This window comes from Populus trichocarpa, chromosome 8 (genome assembly GCF_000002775.5).
Source record: "Populus trichocarpa isolate Nisqually-1 chromosome 8, P.trichocarpa_v4.1, whole genome shotgun sequence".
NCBI lineage: Eukaryota > Viridiplantae > Streptophyta > Magnoliopsida > Malpighiales > Salicaceae > Populus > Populus trichocarpa.
Window position 1 is genome coordinate 11,484,145 of NC_037292.2, and position 21,775 is coordinate 11,505,919.

At 35.5% G+C, this 21,775-nt stretch overlaps 1 protein-coding gene, 1 long non-coding RNA gene and 1 pseudogene across 4 annotated transcripts; 1 reads left to right on the forward strand and 2 right to left on the reverse strand.

Annotated features, from left to right (window-relative positions):
* Positions 1-2,454, reverse strand: LOC18101605 (phosphoenolpyruvate carboxylase kinase 1). 3 transcript variants are annotated; one of them, XR_002983283.2, is made up of 3 exons: positions 1,590-2,449; positions 1,252-1,476; positions 1-620 (listed from the first exon to the last, which is right to left on the reverse strand). XR_002983283.2 is itself a non-coding variant. In XM_024606773.2 (2 exons), exons 1-2 carry the CDS (start codon positions 2,371-2,373, stop codon positions 1,462-1,464), a joined length of 822 nt encoding a protein of 273 aa, XP_024462541.1. In that variant the 5' UTR covers positions 2,374-2,454; the 3' UTR covers positions 1,092-1,461. The 3 variants fall into 3 exon arrangements, 2 of the variants coding, with proteins under 2 accessions (XP_024462541.1, XP_006379898.1); XM_024606773.2 differs by lacking the exon at positions 1-620 and having other exon boundaries at positions 1,092-1,476; positions 1,567-2,454; XM_006379836.3 differs by lacking the exon at positions 1-620 and having other exon boundaries at positions 1,092-1,476.
* Positions 2,455-14,905: 12,451 nt separating this feature from the next.
* Positions 14,906-19,804, reverse strand: LOC7473460 (cryptochrome-1-like; annotated as a pseudogene).
* LOC127905616 (uncharacterized) lies at positions 15,565-16,512 on the forward strand. The gene is made up of 2 exons (XR_008059800.1): positions 15,565-15,710; positions 15,841-16,512. It is a non-coding gene; the product is annotated as an uncharacterized LOC127905616 (long non-coding RNA).
* Positions 19,805-21,775: the final 1,971 nt, after the last annotated feature.

Sequence of the window (21,775 nt, forward strand, 5' to 3'; positions counted from 1 at the left end):
AGCCCTTGCATGAATGATGTTATGCTTAACAAGAATAGCGTAGCTCGGTAGTTAAAAGGCAAAGAACTTTCTGTATGTTCAAAGAAGTGGAGAAGCACCCTAACAGGCTTACAGCCACAACACTCCTGGATGCTTACTAGGCAGCAAGCAGGCTCCCAGCTAAATTAATTAATCCTTTCCTTCATTGAAACCAGCATGGTTTAAGGTGCCTTTAGCACGCTTCATAAGCTAAATATCTCCCTGTTCCACCGAGAGTCCAATCCAAAGAAGACAGGCATCTTTGATTCTACTTTATCCTACGCTTGTTGCCTGGGACTGTGTTAGCAGTACATTAATGATATCCTTTTCATATCGCAACAAGCAGTAAGTGCGCTTCATTTTCTCATAACCTTCTCATGATTTGCATCTTTATCAGACTCTTAAGCAGAACCTTAACTTTATGAGCGCATAACTATCATTTCCACGCTCCTTTTCGTAATTTTTGTGATTTTTCTTACACAGACTTTGGGTTCTGAATGGCCACTGAGGAATCCAGACTTGCATCAATTCTTCCTTCTTCCACAGCCTTTTTGCAACCAATGGAAAGCATGACCGTTTTTCTCTGGTTTCAACTGTTGTCTCTGTTTGTTTCGTACCAAAATAATGATCATGAGTTGTTGCAGGTTTGGAATTGTGATAAAAATTGTTTTTTAAAATAATTTTTACTTGAAAATATATTAAAATAATATTTTTTTTACGTTAATAATTAAAACAATACAAAATAAAAAATACTAATTTAAAACTATTTAAAAAAAAAATGTGGTCGGACCGGCTAATCCCCCAGGGAATGACAAATTCATGGAAATCTGATATTTCGTATGATCATGAAAAGAATACAAATTCCTGAAAAATATTCAAGATTTTCGGATGGTAGAAGTTTGAGATGCCTTCGAACCCCCAATGGATAACGTTCAAAAGCTTCTCACCCAAACACTATTGTGGGGTTAAGAGAATTCATCTGATCGCTTGAATCCCAATAACCTTCTAAGAGAATCCAGATTTAATTTCATTAACAAGATATTAATCCATGTTTGACAAGAAGACTCGCTGCATTTTGGATAAAACAGAATCATAACCTCATACGAAAGATATTTATTTACAAAACAAAAGGAAGAGCAGGATCAAAAAGTTCTCAAACGATGAACTATATAGCTAACAACATTATCTTATGCTGGTTAAGAAACATCACAGTAAGAAAACTCCCGCACGCACCTCTCATCTTTTCCCAGGGAAAAAAAACTGAAAGGAGAGAAAACTCATCCTCTTTCTAAGTGAAAACCCAGTAGGATACTCGCTGCTGCAGCTGCTGCTGCTCTCTATGCCGTATGCACACTACTACCAAGCACACACATCTATACTATACAAGCATGTCTTTACTCAGTCTAAGCCCCCTGTCCCTTCATGTTAAACCAGCCGCATTTGCTACCCATGGATGTCCTGAAAACAAACACATGAAACTTGACAATTAACTGGAAGCAAGAGCTAAATGAACATTGTATCAAGAAGGACAATTTAACTCTTTAATACATGATTTAATTCGCTCAACTTACTTAGCACTTGTTCAGCAGAAAATCGCCTGGAGACATCTTTACAGAGCATCCTCCGTAAAAGATCTTTAACACTTGTCGACGCCGACTGAAAAACTCTTGCAGAAAACCTCAAATTCCCTCTCAAAACCGCCTCAAATATCTCCACCACTGTTTCCCCATAAAACGGCGGAAATCCAGTTAACATTATGTACAACACCACCCCAGCACTCCACACATCCACCTTCTCTCCGTACTCTTTTCCCAACAAAACCTCAGGGGGCACATAATACGGTGTCCCCACTACACCATTCACCATCTCCCCTTCCATTACAACCTCAGAAGATCCAAAATCCGCTACCTTAATTGCATTCCCCTCGTCAAATAAGATGTTTTCAGGTTTGATGTCTCGATGAACGATGCCGTATGTATGACAGTGAGAGATAGCTTTCATCAGTTGAGTGAAAACCACTCTAGCTTCGTTCTCTGAAAGAACCCCGTTAGTGATTATCAAATCGTGAAGGTCTTGTTTAGAGCATAAATCGATGACCATGTGAAGGTGAGTTTCGTCTTCGTAGAGGTTGTGGAGTTGGATTATGTGGGGGTGAGGAGAAAGGAGGTGGAGGGTCTTGGGCTCTGTTAAGAGGCATTGCGCTTCTAGGGAGTCGCCAGAGACGAGACTCTTGACGATGGATTTGACAGCGAAAGAATCGCCAGTGGAGCGAGAGATGCACCTGAAAACAATACCAAATCGTCCACGGCCGATCTCCTCGCAGATTTGGTAGTCTCTGTTGAGTGCTTCGCTCATTTACTCTGTTTTATTAGTTACGAAGCTGTAAGTTTGTTTGTTTGGTGGCGTGGTTTTGTTTTTTAAAGAAGACAAAGGAGGAACAATATTTTTATTTTTAAGGAATGTTTTTAAGGGATATTCGGCAGAGCATGGGATCTAACGGATGGAAACAACTGCAACTGAAAGAGCCGCTGGATTAGAAACAGGTCGGATGTTTGTGTCTTAAGCTTTATTAATTTAATGAGTGGCATGGTGGGTGTATTTTAATTGGTTTATTCAAGTAATAAGACAGAGTCCGTACATGTTAGGACTTCTAACGGAAGTTATCCGAAGGTGGGGTAGTTTGTGTCGGTACTTGCTGTAAATCGATGTTCGACCAAAATGTAATGACGTTTCAAAGAGTAGATTAGTGAAGCCTATCACTGTGCTTGTTTTGTTTTGATTTTCTCATTTAATATTGGAAAGGTGAGATCTCTGTATTGAGTGAAGGAATCTTGGATTTGTGAGGTGATGGATCCTATGGGTAAAAGATTTTTCTAATGGGCAAAACATATTGCTAGGAATATGTTTCTTGAAGCATAGGTGGTTATTTTTTTAAGCAAGTAGAAAAAGATTTATACTCATTTCTTTTTGGTGAATTTATGCTCATCTTTTTTCATGGAGCAAGATACCGAAGAACATGCGATTGATATGAAAACACACGCTACGTCTTGAAGATATGGTTGATCTTGAAGATATGGTTGATCTTCAAGATAGTATTTATCAAGATAATGTTTATCTTGCAGATACATTCAAATATTGTGTTGCCATATCAATACATGTAAATCTCTAGAAATTAGGCAGTTATTGTGTTCTGAAAGGAGTCAGCTAATGTTGCTGAATCTCCTCCTTAATTGTAGGTCTTCCTACTGTATATATTCTTCCGCTAGCAATAGAATGAGATATGAGAATTCAGTATTTTGTTCTTCTTAATTTCTGCTTCATGTTTTCTACATGGTATTAGAGCAAATACTGATCCTTGTTTTTTAAAAACACTCAATCATCATGAGTGGAGAAATTCCCTCCAGCATATTCAAAAGTTCAACATCAAAAACAATGTATAAACACGACTCATCATCACCTTATTTCTTGAATTCTTCTGATAATCCAGGAGCAGTTCTTGTTTCTTGTCTTTTGAAAGGAGACAATTATCCAACATGGAGACGTACTATGATGAATGCTCTACGAGCCAAAAACAAGTTGAGCTTTGTTGATGGCTCTTTACTCAAACCAGAGGAGGATAACAAAGAAATTCAGGCCTGGGAAAAATGCAACTCAATGGTAATCTCTTGGATTTTTAATGCTTTAGCTTCAGATTTGCATGACAGTGTTGCCTATGTGGATTCAGCATATGAAATGTGGGGAGAATTGCAGGAACGTTTCTCTCAAGGAAATGTTCCACGTATTCATGAATTAAAAAGAGAGATTTGTTTGGCACAACAAAAGGATCTTACTGTAGCAGTCTACTACACCAAACTAAAGGGTCTTTGGGATGAGTTGTCAGCCTACTCTACTGTCCCTTTATGCTCATGTGGTGCTGGAAAAGAAATCTGGGCAGAGAGGGAAACAGAAAAAGTTCATCAGTTTCTTATGGGATTGAATGATCAATATGGAATCATTCGGTCCCAAATACTAAACATGGAACCCTTTCCTTCAATTAATAAGGTTTATGCATTTGTAACCAAAGAAGAGAAGCAACTGGCCATTGCCTCAATTGGTCGTGATCAGCCGACAGAGGCAGCAGCGTTTACTGTCAAACCTTTCAGATTTCCAGCAAGGGATTTTGCAGGAGAACAACAAAGAGGAGAGACAAGCAAATTCAAATGTTCATATTGTGATAAACCTGGGCATTCCAAAGACAAATGTTTTAAGCTTGTTGGATATCCTTCAGGTTGGCAAAGCAGAGCAAAGACTTCAAATTTTACGAGACAGAACAAAAACTTCAAAAGGAAACCAGAACATGTTTCATCCAACAATGCCATTGCAGGGTCAAGTCAGCCTACGGGTAAAGGTTTTAATCTCACTCAAGAACAGTATGAACAGCTCATGTCCTTACTGCCCTCTACTAATCAGAATATAGCAAACTTTGTCGGTAAGGTCACTCACTCATCTGATACTACAGATTGGATTCTAGATAGTGGTGCCTCTGAACATCTCACATGTGATGCACTTGCTGTCTCTGATACAAAAATACCTTCTCATTATTTGCCTGTTAAACTACCGAATGGAACATCAGTTCCTGTGCATTCTGTTGGTCAGATCCAACTGTCAAACATGACTTTAAATCATGTTCTTTATATACCATCTTTCAAATGTAATCTTCTTTCAATAAGCAGGTTGACAAAAGCACTACAATGTTCAGTCACATTTTTTCCATCTTTTTGTGTCTTACAGGACCTCAAATCAAAGAAACTGATTGGAATGGGTGAATTACGTGATGGCTTATACTACTTTCATGGGCTGCATTTACCTTTTGTCGCAGCAGCATCACTTCCTTCTTCTTCCAACTTGTGGCATGAGCGGTTAGGACATATCTCATTTGATCGATTATCCTTAATTCCAGAATTATCTAGTGTGTCTTTTAAAAATTCAAACAATTGTTGTGATGTGTGTCATCGAGCTAAACAAACTCGAAATGTTTTTTCCTTAAGCAATAATAAATCTGATTTTCCTTTTGATATGGTCCATTGCGACATTTGGGGACCATATAAAACACCATCTACGTCAGGTGCTCATTATTTTCTTACCATTGTAGATGATTGTTCTAGATGCACCTGGGTTTATCTTCTCAAACACAAGTCAGAAGCACAAAAATACTTTATTCAATTTCATGTTATGGTTAATACTCAATTTAATCGGAGTATCAAAATAGTTAGGAGTGATAACGGTTTGGAATTTACTGCTGGTCATATGTTCAAATTCTTCTCTCAAAATGGTATTTCACACCAAACGTCTTGTGTTGATACTCCACAACAAAATGGAATAGTAGAGCGGAAGCATCGTCACCTGTTAGAGGTTGCTCGTGCTCTACGATTCCAAGCCAATTTACCAATCAAATTTTGGGGTGAATGTGTCCTGACTGCAGCTTACTTGATAAATTATACCCCCACTCCTAAATTGTCTGGCAAAAGTCCTTATGAGATACTGTTTTCAAAACCCCCATCTTACTCACATTTACGTGTTTTTGGTTGTTTATGTTATGTGCATGATAAAAATCGATCTAATGATAAATTTGCTCCCCGATCTAAGACTTGTGTTTTCATCGGTTATCCTATGGGGAAAAAGGGATACAAAGTATGTGACATGGAATCACATAAAAATTTTACATCCCGCGATGTCGTTTTCTATAAAAACAAATTCCCTTTTCAGTCTCATAATCCTTCAAAGGAATCAAATGTAGTTGTTCCTCTGCCTATTTTTGACTCTTTGGAGACATTAGACACCATTTTCCCGGATCATAGTCCACAAATTCAAACTTCTCCAGATAATCTGGATGCTGAAACTGCACTGCCTACTGTCATTAATTCTGATCATCAGGTTGTTCCCTTGAACACTTCACGTTCTCAAAGACCTCGACGAGTTCCTTCTCATCTTGATGATTATGTGTGGCAGCTTCCTGGAATAGATAAGTCATCACAACCCACATCTAATACAGTTTCTTCAGGTACTCTTTATCCCATAGCATGTCATTTGTCTTATGCTCGTTTTGCTCCATCTCATCAAATGTTCCTAGCTAATATTTCTGTTGTGAGTGAACCTAAAACCTTTTCCCAAGCTGTAACAGACCGACAATGGTGTGAAGCGATGAAACAAGAAATTTCTGCGCTAGAGCAGAATGCAACTTGGAGTTTAGTATCATTACCTTCAGAGAAGAAACCAGTAGGTTCTCGTTGGATATACAAACTAAAATACAAGTCAGATGGTTCCATTGAACGCTATAAAGCTTGTTTAGTAGCTCAAGGATATACACAGATTGAAGGATTGGATTATACTGAAACTTTTGCACCGGTTGCAAAATTGACCACTGTCAGATGTTTGTTGGCTGTTGCTGCTGCTAAGAATTGGGAATTACATCAACTAGATGTAAACAATGCATTCCTTCATGGGGAATTACATGAAGAAGTCTATATGATTCCTCCCTCAGGCTATCTGCCATCAGGTGATAATCGGGTATGCAAGCTGCATAAATCATTATATGGACTAAAGCAGGCTCCTCGTCAATGGTTCGAAAAGTTCTCCTTGTCCTTAAGAAAATTTGGATTCACACAATCCTCCAATGATCATTCACTTTTTACTCTGATTAAAGGTACATCTTTCCTTGCTCTCCTTGTCTATGTAGATGACATGGTTATTGCTGGAAATGATTTTTTGCAGATTCAGAAACTCAAGCATTATCTCAGTACATGCTTCTCCATCAAAGACCTCGGCACACTTAAGTATTTTCTTGGCTTAGAGTTGGCTCGTTCTCCTCAAGAAATATCTCTCTGCCAACGCAAATATACTCTTGATTTATTAAAAGAAACTGGTATGGCTGGCAGTAAGCCAACTGCTTTTCCCATTCCTCAACAGCACCGACTGTCTTCAGACTGTGGAGAACCTTTACAAGATCCAAGTCAATATCGTCGCTTGATTGGACGTCTTATTTATCTTACAATTTCTCGACCAGATATCACTTATGCAGTGCAACTTCTCAGTCAATTCATGCAAAAACCGTGTCAGCCACATCTTGATGCTGCCTATTATGTTCTTCGTTACTTGAAGAGTTCTCCTGGTCAAGGCTTTTTCTTTCCATCAAACAGTGATTTTCAGATCAAAGCTTATTGTGATGCCGACTGGGCAAGCTGTCCCATGACTAGACGATCGGTTACTGGTTATTACATTTTCCTTGGTGATGCTCCTATATCGTGGAAGTCCAAGAAACAGCCCACAGTGTCACGTTCCTCTGCTGAATCAGAATATCGCTCTATGGCTGCCACCACTAGTGAACTGATATGGTTACATAGTCTACTTGCTGATCTTTCTGTGCCTCATTCTCAACCAATGTTTTTGCACTGCGATAATCAGTCCGCTTTACACATTGCTGCTAATCCTGTGTTTCATGAGCGCACTAAACACATCGAGATCGACTGCCACTTCATTCGTGAGCACTTACAATCTGGCATCATTGCTACACAATATGTTTCAACGCACTTTCAATTAGCAGATATCTTAACTAAAGCGTTGGGACGTGATCGATTTCACTTTCTTCTTCGCAAGTTGGGCATTCAGAATCTTCATGCTCCACCTTGAGGGGGGGTCTTGAAGATATGGTTGATCTTGAAGATATGGTTGATCTTCAAGATAGTATTTATCAAGATAATGTTTATCTTGCAGATACATTCAAATATTGTGTTGCCATATCAATACATGTAAATCTCTAGAAATTAGGCAGTTATTGTGTTCTGAAAGGAGTCAGCTAATGTTGCTGAATCTCCTCCTTAATTGTAGGTCTTCCTACTGTATATATTCTTCCGCTAGTAATAGAATGAGATATGAGAATTCAGTATTTTGTTCTTCTTAATTTCTGCTTCATGTTTTCTACACTACGCAAATGATATGCCCATGACAGTTTTTTTTACCTCTTATGCATTGACCGATTTTTACTCTCTTCTATTTTTTTTTTTTGTGGTAAAAAAAGGATTTTTGTAGTTTTCCTTTGCTGAAACTGAGTCCATGTTGAGTCACAAATAATGGACTTTCTTAATTAGCATTTGCTACGTGCCCGAATATGTAATATGCAAATGCCCATCTTATTTTAATCGGCACGCCAAGGTTTGTAAGCAGTCAGAAACAACCATACAAACGTTGCTCAGGTAATGCGAGCCCCACTAGCAGAAACTTGCACCAAAAGACCGTATTTGCTCTCTTATTATAAGAAACGAGGAGCACTTCCATATGTAATTATTTTATTTTAATCATACATAATCCTTGATTACGTATCATATTTTTGCAACCAATGATGTTTTGTCACGTTAGAGAGACCATGAAATTTCTTTAGCCGACAGTATGATTTGAGCCATGGGCTTCTTTTCAATGCAAAATAATTGGGGGGCTTCTTAAGATTCGAGGACAAATAAAGTTAGCGAAAAGGAACTGGGGGTCATACGAGGTTGTCCTTTTCATGACTTGTAGAGGCAGCAAAGGTTTGTGGGGGATCTTAATGTGTGATTTATAAGTTGGGTTTGCTACGGAATCCGGACGATAAGGTACAAAGGAAGGACGGTCACCAAGAAAATGCAAATGCTTGCTAGCATGCTCTTTGTTTGTTCAAAGAGCTGCTTTCATGCTCGAACTGTTCACCAATATTTGTGATAGACACAGGCAGAGACAAGTATCTCGTGGTAAGCAATGCTACTTTTCCATTTCTATCTTTAAAATTATAAATCTTCTTCGGAGTGTGTGTCTTTGAGGTTGCATAAATGGTGCCTCAGTCCTCACACTATCGGGTCTGCCTGCTCTCAAAAACATAGTTGTCATGTTCGGTTTGAGATTTAACAGAGTTTAGGGTTCGAAACATTGGATTCATTTAATTAATCCTATTCAATTTTTTTTTGCTCCAAATAGTGTCATTTTAGTTCTTATTAAATACTCTTTAAAATTAACCTTGTTGGTTTCGGATAGAGTTAGTCAAAGTTGTGGGCCAACTTAGAAAGTTACTAAATTTGACCAAATTAATATTCAAAATATTTTGAAGTAAAACCTAGCTAATTTGAATTAAATTTTAGATTTGTTAAAAAACTATCTCAACCCAATAACTTAAACTGTTAGGTGAGATCCTAAGATATAATTTATATTATTCTCTAACACCCTCTTCAAGTGAAAGCTTTTTGGGCTTGAAACTTACACATACTCATACTATTTCGTGCTTAATTTTTATCAAATAAATAAGAATGATAAGATTCAAATTTGTGACCGCTTAGTCATCAAGGCTCTAATATCATGTCAAAAAATCATTTTAACTCAATAGCTTAAGTTGTTAGGTGAGATATCAAAATATGATTTATATTAAGATTGTTAGGCTAATGGATCAACTAGGTTAAACTGAGTTTAATACCTATATAAAAAAAATCATGAGTGAAAAAGTAAAACAAAACAAAAGCGAAATAATTAATTATCTAAAGAAGCCTCATTGTCGTTCACGGTACTACAAGAACCTGAGTTGCAACTTCTAAATGAGTTTAATTCAAGGCTAATTTTGTTTTTTAGTTTTGTTTTGACCTGATTATGTCCAAATTAATCAAGATCATTTTTAAAAACACAATCGATTATATTCTTAGTGTTTATTTGCTTGCTTGGAGACGGCAAGCCGCATACCATATACTGATTCTTGCTCAAATTCCAAGCATAATGTATAATAAATACTCTTAGCCAATGTTGACATTAACCCACAAACATCACTTTTCTAATTGTGAATTAGCTATCCGACTTGACTCATTTTACATACTCCCCGTAATCAATCTATTAAACAAATATTAATGTGCTATATAAATTTAAATGTGACATTCATTATTGTCTACAAAATAACATCAGGAAAGGTCATTGAACGGTTTATATATATATATATATATATATATATATATATATATATATATATATGAACAACATTAATTCCAACACGATGGATGTTTCTTGATGTAATAATCTCTAGCTGTCGGAGAGAATATACTTTTTTTCATTAGCAACTACATACTCTTGTTTTATTACTTTACTTCGAATTCGAAATTGATGAGTCATGATTCGCAACCAATGTCATCAACAACTGTTTTGACAACACAATCAACACCAAAACTTGAGATCTTGAATCTTGCATACATACATTTCAATTGTAACTTTTACTTGAGGCAAGAGAGGTTGGAGCAATGCTGAACACTTACTGTTGTGCCTAAAACTTGGATATTCATAGTTTTCGGTTATACATATACATATATACATACTTGGGAACTCTTACAAGAGAGTATGAAGTGCATGATTGATGCTGGAAGAAAGATGTTATAGACAGACTAATATGTCATTAAGCTTTGAGAATAAATATATGGAGAATGTGTATAAGAACTTATAAAACTCTAAAAAAAACAAGCTTTCTATTGATTCATAAGCTAGTGTAGGCTTAATCAAGTTTTGCAATACTTGTTGCATTTTTACTACTTTATTTTGAAGGTTAAATAATAAAACCCTAACAAGTATTCTAGATAAACTAATACTAATGAAAAATAAAAAAAAAAAGTTGTTGAAAAGAGTGTTTGAGAGTGTAGTAAATATTGTTTTTTAAAGTATTTTTCACTCGGAAATACATCAAAATAATTTTTATTTATTTCTTAAAAATTATTTTTTATATCAGCACATCAAAACAATCTGAAAATATAAAATTAATTTTAACTACTTTATTTTAAAGGTTAAATAATAAAACCCTAACAAGTATTCTAGATAAACTAATACTAATGGAAAAAAAAACAGATAAGAAAGTCGATGAAGCCTATTACAGTTGAGCACCAAAAAAAATAAAAATATTACCCCACTCCTCTCACAAAACTTCATTTCAGACTTCAACGGCAATTTAACCATATATACAAATTAAATAGAAAATAAAAATATTCTGGTTATGAAAAAAATTTAGTAGGATCATGTGATGCTTGGATCATTTGATTTTGCTCTGAGTTTCTTAGAGAGCGGGTGATCATGGAAGCCGTGTTTGCTGGAGGGGAATGCTTTAGTTATTCTCTCTTTAGTGCCTCCATCATCAAGAGGCAGAATTTCATTAAACAACATATCAATTTCCTTGTTGTTGTCCCTCATCTTCTTGAACCACTATATTAACCATCAATTCCAAAACCCACGTCATAATTAATCCCAAGATTCTTAAAGAACAACAAAATTCAATGTCTAACTCAGAAAAATCCTAAAATCTACAAGAACCAAAAATCCACATTACCCTAAGTACTAGAGTTCCAACTACTATGAATCCAAGTTTTAGGCACAATTCAAGTGTTAGGAAATTGCCATTATTGTGACAAATACCCCACTTCCACTTTGTACAAGTGGAACAACTCATCACCCACTTGGTACAAAGTGGAAGCACATGTTGTGGCATAATTGGTGCCATGTTTTATGGATCTTGTCTTGCTATTGTTGCCTATAAATAAAGGCATTATTTGAAGAGCAATGTGAGTGAGTGTAAGAGAGAGAAGACAAGAAGAGAGAAAAAGAGAATGGCTGCAATGACAGCAATGAGAGATGGGAGTTGAGTAGAGTGGATGTGATCCTCCTCCATGTATTTGTATTATATTCTTTTCTCTATATCTAATAATATGGACCTCTCCCATGGATGTAGGTGATTTGTCGAACCACGTTAAATATTGTGTCAGTGTGCTTAACCTTCAATGGGCAATTATCAGAACATCACCGGTCGGAATCCCCTACAATAAAACACAATTTATTGTGCATACTGGACTGAAAGCAAACACAAATAAAACACAAACAAGCAGATTTACGTTGTTCCCCCAAAACCGGGTATGTCCACGGAGGCAACAGATTGTATATTATTGGAGGAATAATACAAACACTCAACTCAACCCAGTACAATCCCACAAAACCCAGTGTTTCACTCTTACACTTGGTGTTTCTCTCAAATATGCTCATTTTCACTCTCACAGTTGCACTTGCACTCATTGCACACTTGCTCTTTTTCTTGCTCTCTCTTTATCTCCATTTCTAGGAGAAATGAAACCCTTGGTAGCAACCAAAAAATACCAAACAACTGCTAACTACTACAATAAATATTGCAGCTGACTTTAGTGTATTTGTCATAAATGATGGTGGTTAAAAAGTGATGGTGGTTAAAAAATCTTACCAAGGTCCAGATTTGTAGTAAATTTATGTCAACATTTTTTAACCACCATCATTTTTCAACCACCATCACTTATGACAAATACACTAAAGTCAACTGCAATATTTATTGTAGTAGTTAGCATTTGTTTGGTATTTGTTGGTTGTTGTCAAGGCTTTCATTTCTCCTATAAATACAGACAAAGAGAGAGTAAGAAAAATAGCAAGTGTGCAGTGAGTGCAAGTGCAACTGTGAGAGTGAAAAAGAGCAGATTTGAGAGAAATATCGAGTGTAGGAGTGAAACACTGGGTTTTGTGGGATTGTACTGGGTTGAGTTGAGTGTTTGTATCATTCCTCCAATAATATACAATTTGTTGCCTCCATGGATGTACCCGGTTTTGGGGAACCACATAAATCTGTTTGTTTGTGTTTTATTTGTGTTTGCTTTCGGTCCAATATGCACAACATCAAGTACTAATATGCTATTAAGCTTTGAGAATAAACATACGGAACATACGTGAACGAGAAATTGTGAACCTCTAAAAAACCAAGTCTTTCTATCGATTCATAAACGGAGACTCAATCAAGTTTTGTAATACTTGTTCAATTTGTAATACTTTATTTTGATGGTTAAAAAATAAAACCCTAACAATTATTACAGACAAACTAATACCAACAAAAAAGAAAAAAAAAACAGATAAGAAAGTCGTTGAAGTCTACTGCCTGAAATTGCAGCCGAGCACCAAATGAATAAAATACTGCTTCATTCCACTCAGCAAACTTCATTTCAGCCTCCAATTGCATTTTCACTATATATATATATATATATATATAAAGATTAAATAGAAAATCAAACTTCATTTTGTTGCTGAAAATCAAAATAAAATTATTTATGGGTATTTTTTAATTGTTTTGATGTTCTAATATTATTAAAAATAAAATTTTAAAAATAAAAAAAATAATTTAATACATTTCACCATAAATAAAAAGAACTTTGATCACCAACATTTGTAAAAAAGAGAGAGATGCCCATGCGTGCCAGCTTTTAAGTTCTAACAGATAAGTGATTTAGTTACACGCAATTGGCTATTAGCTTGCTTTGATGATAGCCTTGTATGTTTAAATAGTTTTCAACTCCAAATCACTTAATACAGCTATATATCAAGTATTTGCATCAGATATCTTACTCGATTCCGAGCAACATGGCTAGGCTCGATCTTCAAATAAATATTAAATGCTTCAACAAATTTCATTCGATCCTCCAATTCTCATCTTCCCTGATCGGAAACAGACTCTGCGCGTACGTAGAAAAGAACACCAGAGTAACAGACAAGCTTAGCATTAAATCTGGTCTGGTTAGTTCTTGGATCGAATATGGTCAAGTGTGAAATATCACCTTGTAGAAGCAATCTATTATTGCTCCAAAATGCAAAAGGAAGCGAGGACTCATCAAGTAGATCAACCACCTATTCTTAATCCAAGACTCCTTGACACGATAATCTTTTGCTACCCATATTTCAAGTTATTTCTTCTTAGTGTACTGTGTATGGCTTGAGAGGATCACAACAAGAGAGTCGTCGTTGCTTGATTCAAGAACACGTATACTAGCATCTTCATTATTGATGCCAGTATCATACTTAGGATGAAAAGATCACAGTCCTGTCCTTCTTATCCTTTGACGTCAACGAATGAAAAGATCACTGTCCTATCCTTCTTATCCTTTGACGACGAATGAAAATATCCTTTCACGTATGTACCTGAACAGCACGTCTTGCTAATTCTATGGCCGCACGATCATCAGGAGTTTCTCTCCAGAGATCATACTTGGGATGTATAGCATGAAGAGCATCCTCAATGGAGATGCTAAATGAAAAGCTAGAAATAAAAAAAAAATTACTTTGGCTTTTTTTTATATATTTCAAGAATATTGCTAAACAAAATATTATTTTATCATCTCTTGCAAATAAGTTATTGATAGATGTCTCAGAATAATATTTCACGCTATGTTTTTTTTATTTTTTTATGAGATTATTTTGATTTCATTATCTATGTCATGGATTTGACGAGTTCACTCAATTGATTTTAATAATTTTTTTATTTTTTTAATTGATTTTTTTTAATTTAATCTTTTAATATTAAATTGATGGAGAGTCGTCTGGATTGTTTTTAAACTTGTTAAGTCAACCGGATCATACTAAATTGTTAAAATAGTTATCTATAAAATATATTTAGCTTGAAATACATATAAAAAATATTTTATTATTTAAAAAATTATATTATTAATTTAGCTCTTCTTGGATTGAAATTCCAGTCGCCCTTGATTATTATCTTGTAATCATTAGACTCTCGTTGCAAAATTCCATAAAGTAATGCCATCCCAATCTCGGTAAATTACAAGGACTCGAAAGAACTGGTGGACATGGCAGATCCTAATAAATGCTGGGAGGCAATGCTATCTGATTTTCAACAGGATCAAGTGTTTCGCCTACTAACACAAGGAAAAGCAGGGGATGGAAGGAGGCCTTCCCGCGTTGGACATATATTTGCCAAACAAGCAGCCTGAAATATGATTTCAAGGCCTTGTTGTAGTGGTCGGTGTTGAAACTAGGGTTTTCAATTTGGCCCATCCATGCTTTACAGGCGCACTTGAATGGCGGCAGCAATTTCACTGGCAGCCTGGAAAGAATGTCAAACGTCATATCTTCTCCAAGTGTTTTACCCCGGATTATCTCTAATACTTCTTCCTCTTCTTTTTTACACTAGGTTTCCAGGTCTCGATGGCGTCTGTGAGAGAAAATTAGGTCTTGGTTTAACAAATGCTCATTGCTCGGACGTGATATGTGCGAAGACTAGGACGACATTTTCTAAGGCTACTTGGAGGTTTGCAATTATAATGACTTCAGGTTACAAACCACTAAGTATATTTACTGATTATCCTGAAAAAACTTCGTCATCCCGTAACTTAGCTTTTAAAATTGCTTTGGAATTATGATAATTTATGTGACACAATGAGTATTGTTACCATGAAAATGGAAATGAATATTTTTCATTTCAATTTATTTCCTAATCTAACTTGTTGCAATGACTGATTGTGATGATGATAACAAATGATAAATAATAAGAAAAAACTTCAAAAAAATTGTGAAATACCATTTAATGGCTCATATATATTTTAATAAGTTTTTTCTTGTTTTTTTTTCCCCAATTATAGCATTGTTACTTGAAAAAAATACTAAAAGTGCAATTGCTTAATTGCTTACCATCTTTGCATGAACTCTGTTCCTTTTCAATTTGTGCTTCCCATGACTGCTTGAGGTCAGAAGATTCACACTCCTGCGAAGGCTTGCATTCTGATGAGGAACAACACCGGGGAACAGAAAATGAACATCTGCTGGTGGCCTGCTTCTTAGATGCTGAAGACTGAGCAGAACACAATTCTTCATCCTTTCTTGAGGTACGCACCACATTATCATCACTGTGCAATTTATATGGTTGTGGTCTTTCTTCTTCAATGAACTTTGATCTCTTCCTATGAGCTGGAATATTCTTGTAATTCTGATTTGTTGGGACCCTCTGATCATTAGATGAATTAGCAGGACAAGGAGCCTTTTCCTTCAAGACAACCTTCGGAATGGCCAAATTCTTAGTATCATCAGTGTTATCAAGAACAACTTCAACTGTTCCACTTGAATTTGAAGCTCTTGCGGCTGCTTCCACCTCCCACATCTTGAATATAGCTTTCGCTAGATGCTCTCTAGCAAAAATCTATATCAATTATAGGCTCTGGATAGTTTACTCCCAATTCCACCACAGCAACTTTAAGCGCAGTAATGGGTGCATCCCCAGGATGATGGATCCATTCAGTTGGCATTCTTGTTAGCTCAGGCAGCCAGTGGCCCAGTGCCGAACGTATTCACCCTCTGGGTCAAATTTGGAGCCTTGAATCTGACTCACATGACGCAGAAAAATAAGTCATGAAAATAGGGCACTTGCAATTGTACTTTTAATTAATACATTTACCATCTGCCACTATAGTTTCACTAAATTGCTATATTCTTATAGATAATCAGGGAAACTCAGCACCATGAAGGCCTAAAAGGATATTGTTTTTGTTTAATTGCATGGTATTAGATGCTGCTCCATTTCAAAACATGGAAGGGATGTCTTTCATGCATGCAGGCCAGTTTCCATTGGTATGTGGATCATCTAATTATTAGCCAAAATAGAAGAGGACTGAGATCATGTACATCCCAAAATACTCCAACTTCTGAACAAGTGTTTAAAGGATGTATAATCTAACATGCTATCGAAAGCTCAAGGAGTCAATAAACCATATGTAAAGCACCATGGATGTCATTTCCACAAGATTCAACAATGACTACTACCAAATGATGGATGTTTTCATGCAGCGTCAAAGAAGATCAAAAGAGAGTGAAGTTTCCATAACAGTTCTGTATCCCAATGTGGTTAAGCCACAATCCAGCAATCTTAAAAATAAAGATGGGAAGCTTGAGAAAATATGCTTTGGACATGACTGTATACAGCACAAAAACATGCAAGAGACTCTAAATTGCATTCTGTTACATATTTGAAGTATGGAGTTGGAAAAGTTTATGGAAAATTTAGCATGCTTCATCTGGGGAAGTTGGAGCAATACACATACAATTCAATTCAATTGCCAATGCTTCAATAAACATAATATTCCAACATACCTCTGGGTTATCCAAGCGTTCAAGCTCATGAGCATCTGGTAAGCTGCCCGAAATATACTGCCAACCAAGGATATCGCTTTCCAAATCTGCATCCAAAAGTGTCCCAGAAATACTTCAACCCCCATCTCCATGGAAGAAGAAGAACTTTTACAGCAAAGCTGGAAACAATTGCTCTTATTCTGTTGTGTATCCAACCAATTGCCCAAAGCTCACGCATTCCATCGTCAACTAACGGGTAACCAGTCCGTCCCTGTCTCCAAGCCTTAAAATGGACCTGATTGGCATTCCATGGAAAATACTTTAAGTTGCTCAACAATAATCTCTCATGAGTGAATGGAAAATTAAAACAAAGATAACGGGAGCATTCCCTAAGCCCGATGGATCTAAGAAACTGAGTCACGCTTTCTTTCCCCACCGAGTTCTCTTCTTTTGACCACAATAACTGCTTCATTTGCACACACCAGAAAACTTTCCTCACACTCAGCTCTCCAAAATGAAGATACGGGGACAAAAGTGAGGAGAAGGACCCAACTCTTAGCCTACTCTTTGCATGGCCAACTAGATGCTGTTCAACAAATTCAGCTAGAGCCTTACAGCATTGCCCCAACCTGGGGACCATCCTCTTCCTAACAAGGAATTACTAGATTTTTCAGCTTCATCTTCAAGACCTAATTCCTCAACTGAACACATCACAATTGTTCCTGTCATGAAAAAGAAAATCATAGATTATTCATTTTCCTCACCGAAATGCACAGACATTGAGAATTAATCTCCACTAGCAAGAGACTTTGCACCAAAACCAACAGGTCCTATAATAAAAAAAAAAAATTATTTATTTAATCAGAGAACCAGATTGAAAGACCACCCAGAAATGAAATCTACCAGCAGCAGGTACCAATCGCCATGGAGGAAGATGTGAAACAGGTTCCATCTGCATGTGCCAGCACTTGTCCCGGTATGCTTCAAATGTCGTAAATGCATACCCTCTTTCATCATATATTTCCCATGGTTCATACAACAAATCTCCGTTATAACTTTGTACAAAAATGCCAAGCTCTACCAGTTTTTCTTTGATGTTGTGATCACGAACAAGAGAGACAGGATCTGGGAGAAGGAGACAAAAGAAAGGAAAACATGATAATTTGCCGTTAGATAAACACCTCTTGTAAGGAAACTAGGAATCATACTCAAAACTATCATTTATAAAGCAAAGCCATTCTCATTTGAAAAAAAGACCAAAACAAAACTGATCATCTACTAGTTATCTTAATAGGGGAAGACAAACTTCCACCTCTTTAAGGATCATTAAGCTGCTGCGCTAGGATTTCCTTACAATATTTAGATTTGAATTTCGTAAGCCACGCTCTTTTTATTATTTTTTTCTGACAAACCAGAAGCTGCTTTCCCTTGTTTGATATGCAACAACTTCAACTGAGAAATAGAATCATTAACATTTATAATCTTCTCAAATCCATTGCGATAAAATTTGACACTCCCCAATCCCCATCACCCCAGCATGAAAAAGTAGAAGAAAACAAAGCCCAATTCAATTAACTCTTAAGCCATCAATTAGATACAGTTCACCAACATATGGAAAGAATCATAAGTTGACATTCTTCATCAAGTTGATTCAAGTGAGTCTCTACGTATTCAATTGTAGTGGGGACAAATCATATTTAAGGAAACAAAGAAAACATACCATAAAGATGGTTAAATGCCACTGTCGTCGCCCCAATAGTTTCGATGCTGTCCAGAAGAGCACCAACTGTACTATGGGTTTTGATCAGAACGAGTTCAGCACCAAGAGATTTCCAAGGATTGTCCCAATTGAGCAAAGGACTGCTTCAGCCACCACCTCGACACTCGACCCGGGTAGAACTGTCCTTCTTTAGGGCACCATATAAATACTGGGAAAACACAACCATCCCTTGCAGAGGCAGCTAATGCAGGATTATCCTCAATTCTAAGGTCCCTCCTAAACCAAACAATGGTCTTACTGCTACTCATTTTGCAATAATTCAGAACCTTTAGGATCAAATCAGAGTATCAAATATCTAAAGACTCAGAGTGCGCCATCAAAAAGTTGTCAATATTCTGTTTCAGGAACCATAAAAATACCAACTCGACTTCATTATGGGACCTCTCTGTAAATATAAACAAGCTGCTAGCTGTCATCAAGATACATAACAGAACTAAGAATTGTAAACCGGGAACTCATAAATTCCAGTTCACCACATAGTAGCAGTCCAACACTAACACTAGCCCTTTGCATCAAAGACACCTCAACTTCACTTATCTTACTCTAGAATCTTGAAGGAAAATTCAAGCACTAATAACTTAGATCCGAATTTTAGTTTAAAATATTTATCGATTAATTTTGCTAGATATATCTCTCTAATTACATATATAAAATTATACTGTGATATAATTTCAGATAGTTCGAGAATATATTATTTAAATTAATAGAAGTTGTTGTTATTGTTTTAACAAATTCATCAATAAAATATTTTTTTTTATTATTTTCAGCCCAATTAGTTCAAAATTCTAATGAGTTAATTTTAGACATCAAAAAAAAATTAAATGAGATTTATTTAGATCCTAAATTTATGCATGAGATTGATTTTTTTTAATTTTTTTTATTTTACAGGCACATCAAGAAACTAAGAGGGGCCAATATAAAAAAAAAATGTTCTAGCAATCAAAACAAAGTTTTATAATTGAATTTCTACACTAAAAGTTTCGTCTAAAATACCACTCACGAAAGCTTGGAGATTTCAAATACATAGAGTAATTCTAGCATTAAGACTTTGTTTTTATTATTGTATTTTATTTATTCGATGTTGAATAATTATTTTTAATTTGAGTTTGTTATAATTCATTAAATATTATTTAATAATTTATTTTATTATTAAATTTATGTTAATTAATTTTTAGTTTGAACTCATTTGCTCATTCGTTTGTAACCTAAAAAGATTTCATTAGAGTTATTTAGATAAAACTATATACCTATATAATGTTTTGTTAGCTGAAAATTTTGAAGGCTTAGTAATAATAAACATGATTTTATTTTTGTAATATCATTAGCATATTTCAAGTTTTTAATTAGGTATATGAATTATCTCTCAATCCAAGTTTATTCCGCTACTTGTAATTCTTACATATAAGATTATTTGTAGATCAAAGTTGTATCAAAATCTTGTTTTCAGCTTTCCAAATTAAATTTTAATATCATTAAGAGTTGCTTTGACGTGAAGAATAGAGATCCGAGACACACTAAAATTATTCCCTAATAATTTACATTAAAGAATTGTATCCACAAAAAAAATAAAGATCGTATAATAATTAAGAAACCGAATAACTAAACAGAAATGATTAAGAAAAGGAAAGAAAAAAAGGTTTCTGATTGTACCCAGATAGATCATGATCTTCTAGCACCCAATAAACTTCCAGCTTCTCGTAGCCCATAAAATCTATAAAGTAATGGCAAAGCTTGCTTGCATCTTGTATCAGTAGATTCAGTACATTGTACAGCGACACTGCCTTTGAAGAATGGGCATAGCTGTTGCTCTCTCATGTTATTTAAAAAAAAATGGACGAAAATGAATTTTTTTATTATATCTGAAAAAAAAATAAGTTACTTCGGATATATTTTCTAGATTCTAACTTAAAAAATAAATAAATAAATAAAATGCATAATTGTTATCCACTGACACTGAGGTGTTTTTTGTGTTGATAGTGGATTGTGACTACTATTTTATTAAATTTTTTAAAAAAATTGTTTTTATATTTTTTAATTATTGTGATAGGGTATTAAAATTAATTTTTAAAAAATAAAAAATATATATTATTTTAATATATTTTTTTTAAAAAATAATTTTAAAACAATCATTACTGAACTTCAAGAAACACATCACATGCCCCTATCCATTGTTGTGATATTGATAATTGTGGGCCATGAGCATGACTTTTGTGTTTTTCTGGATCCACTGTTGTGAATTGGAAGATAAGGTCCTTCGTCTTCGTCATAGTTACAAGAACCGGCCCAATCCGCTGACCCAGCCATCCAACCAGCCGTGTGCGCGTGTCTGTGCCATTCCCGATTCCTTCTTGAAGGCGTTAGCAGCAGACTTTGCTTTTGATTAATCTGTATCTGCTGCTATCTCCCCAGAACTTGGTGGATTTTTCTCTTTGTTGCAGTTTTTTCCCGGGCTGACGGGATGAAGAGATTGGATTTTTCTCTTTGTTGGCTGGGATGATCGTGATGCTGCCGTCTGATTCCATGGAATCCCAGGGTCAAGCTAGACTAGGATTAGCTGTTTAGATTATTGCTGGAAATCAAACTCTTCTCTTTCAGTCATTGGCCCCAGATCTTTTTCTGCCTCCGCACTGTCTCCTAAAAGGGGGATAACTAGTCAGTCTATCGTTGCTATGCTCCTAGGATTCTATTTTGATTTTTTAAAATAAAAACCTCGGTATTTGGATATTTTTTCTGTAGCATTGATTTTTTAAATGAAAAAAAAATGTTTGTTGTTAATAAAATGATATTTAAAAAAAAAAAAGTGGTTAAGGTTAATTAATGTTAATGAATTATTTAATCATCATGTTAATAAATTTATTTAAGAGAATCTTACTATAAAATTCAAAATAAATAAATAATAGCCATTTTAAAAATGTTCAATTCAATAGCACCTTATCCAAAATTAAAAAACCTCCACACGTATGTGCCTAGAACTTAGAAGGCAGGGCTCGCGTGCTTATTTTATTTAAAAAATGGATGACTCACCATCCATTTCTATTTTTTTAAAAT

Excerpts from the sequence above, each read along its gene's own strand:
- LOC18101605 (XM_024606773.2), bottom strand. The coding sequence starts at position 2,373 with ATGAGCGAAGCACTCAACAGAGACTACCAAATCTGCGAGGAGATCGGC.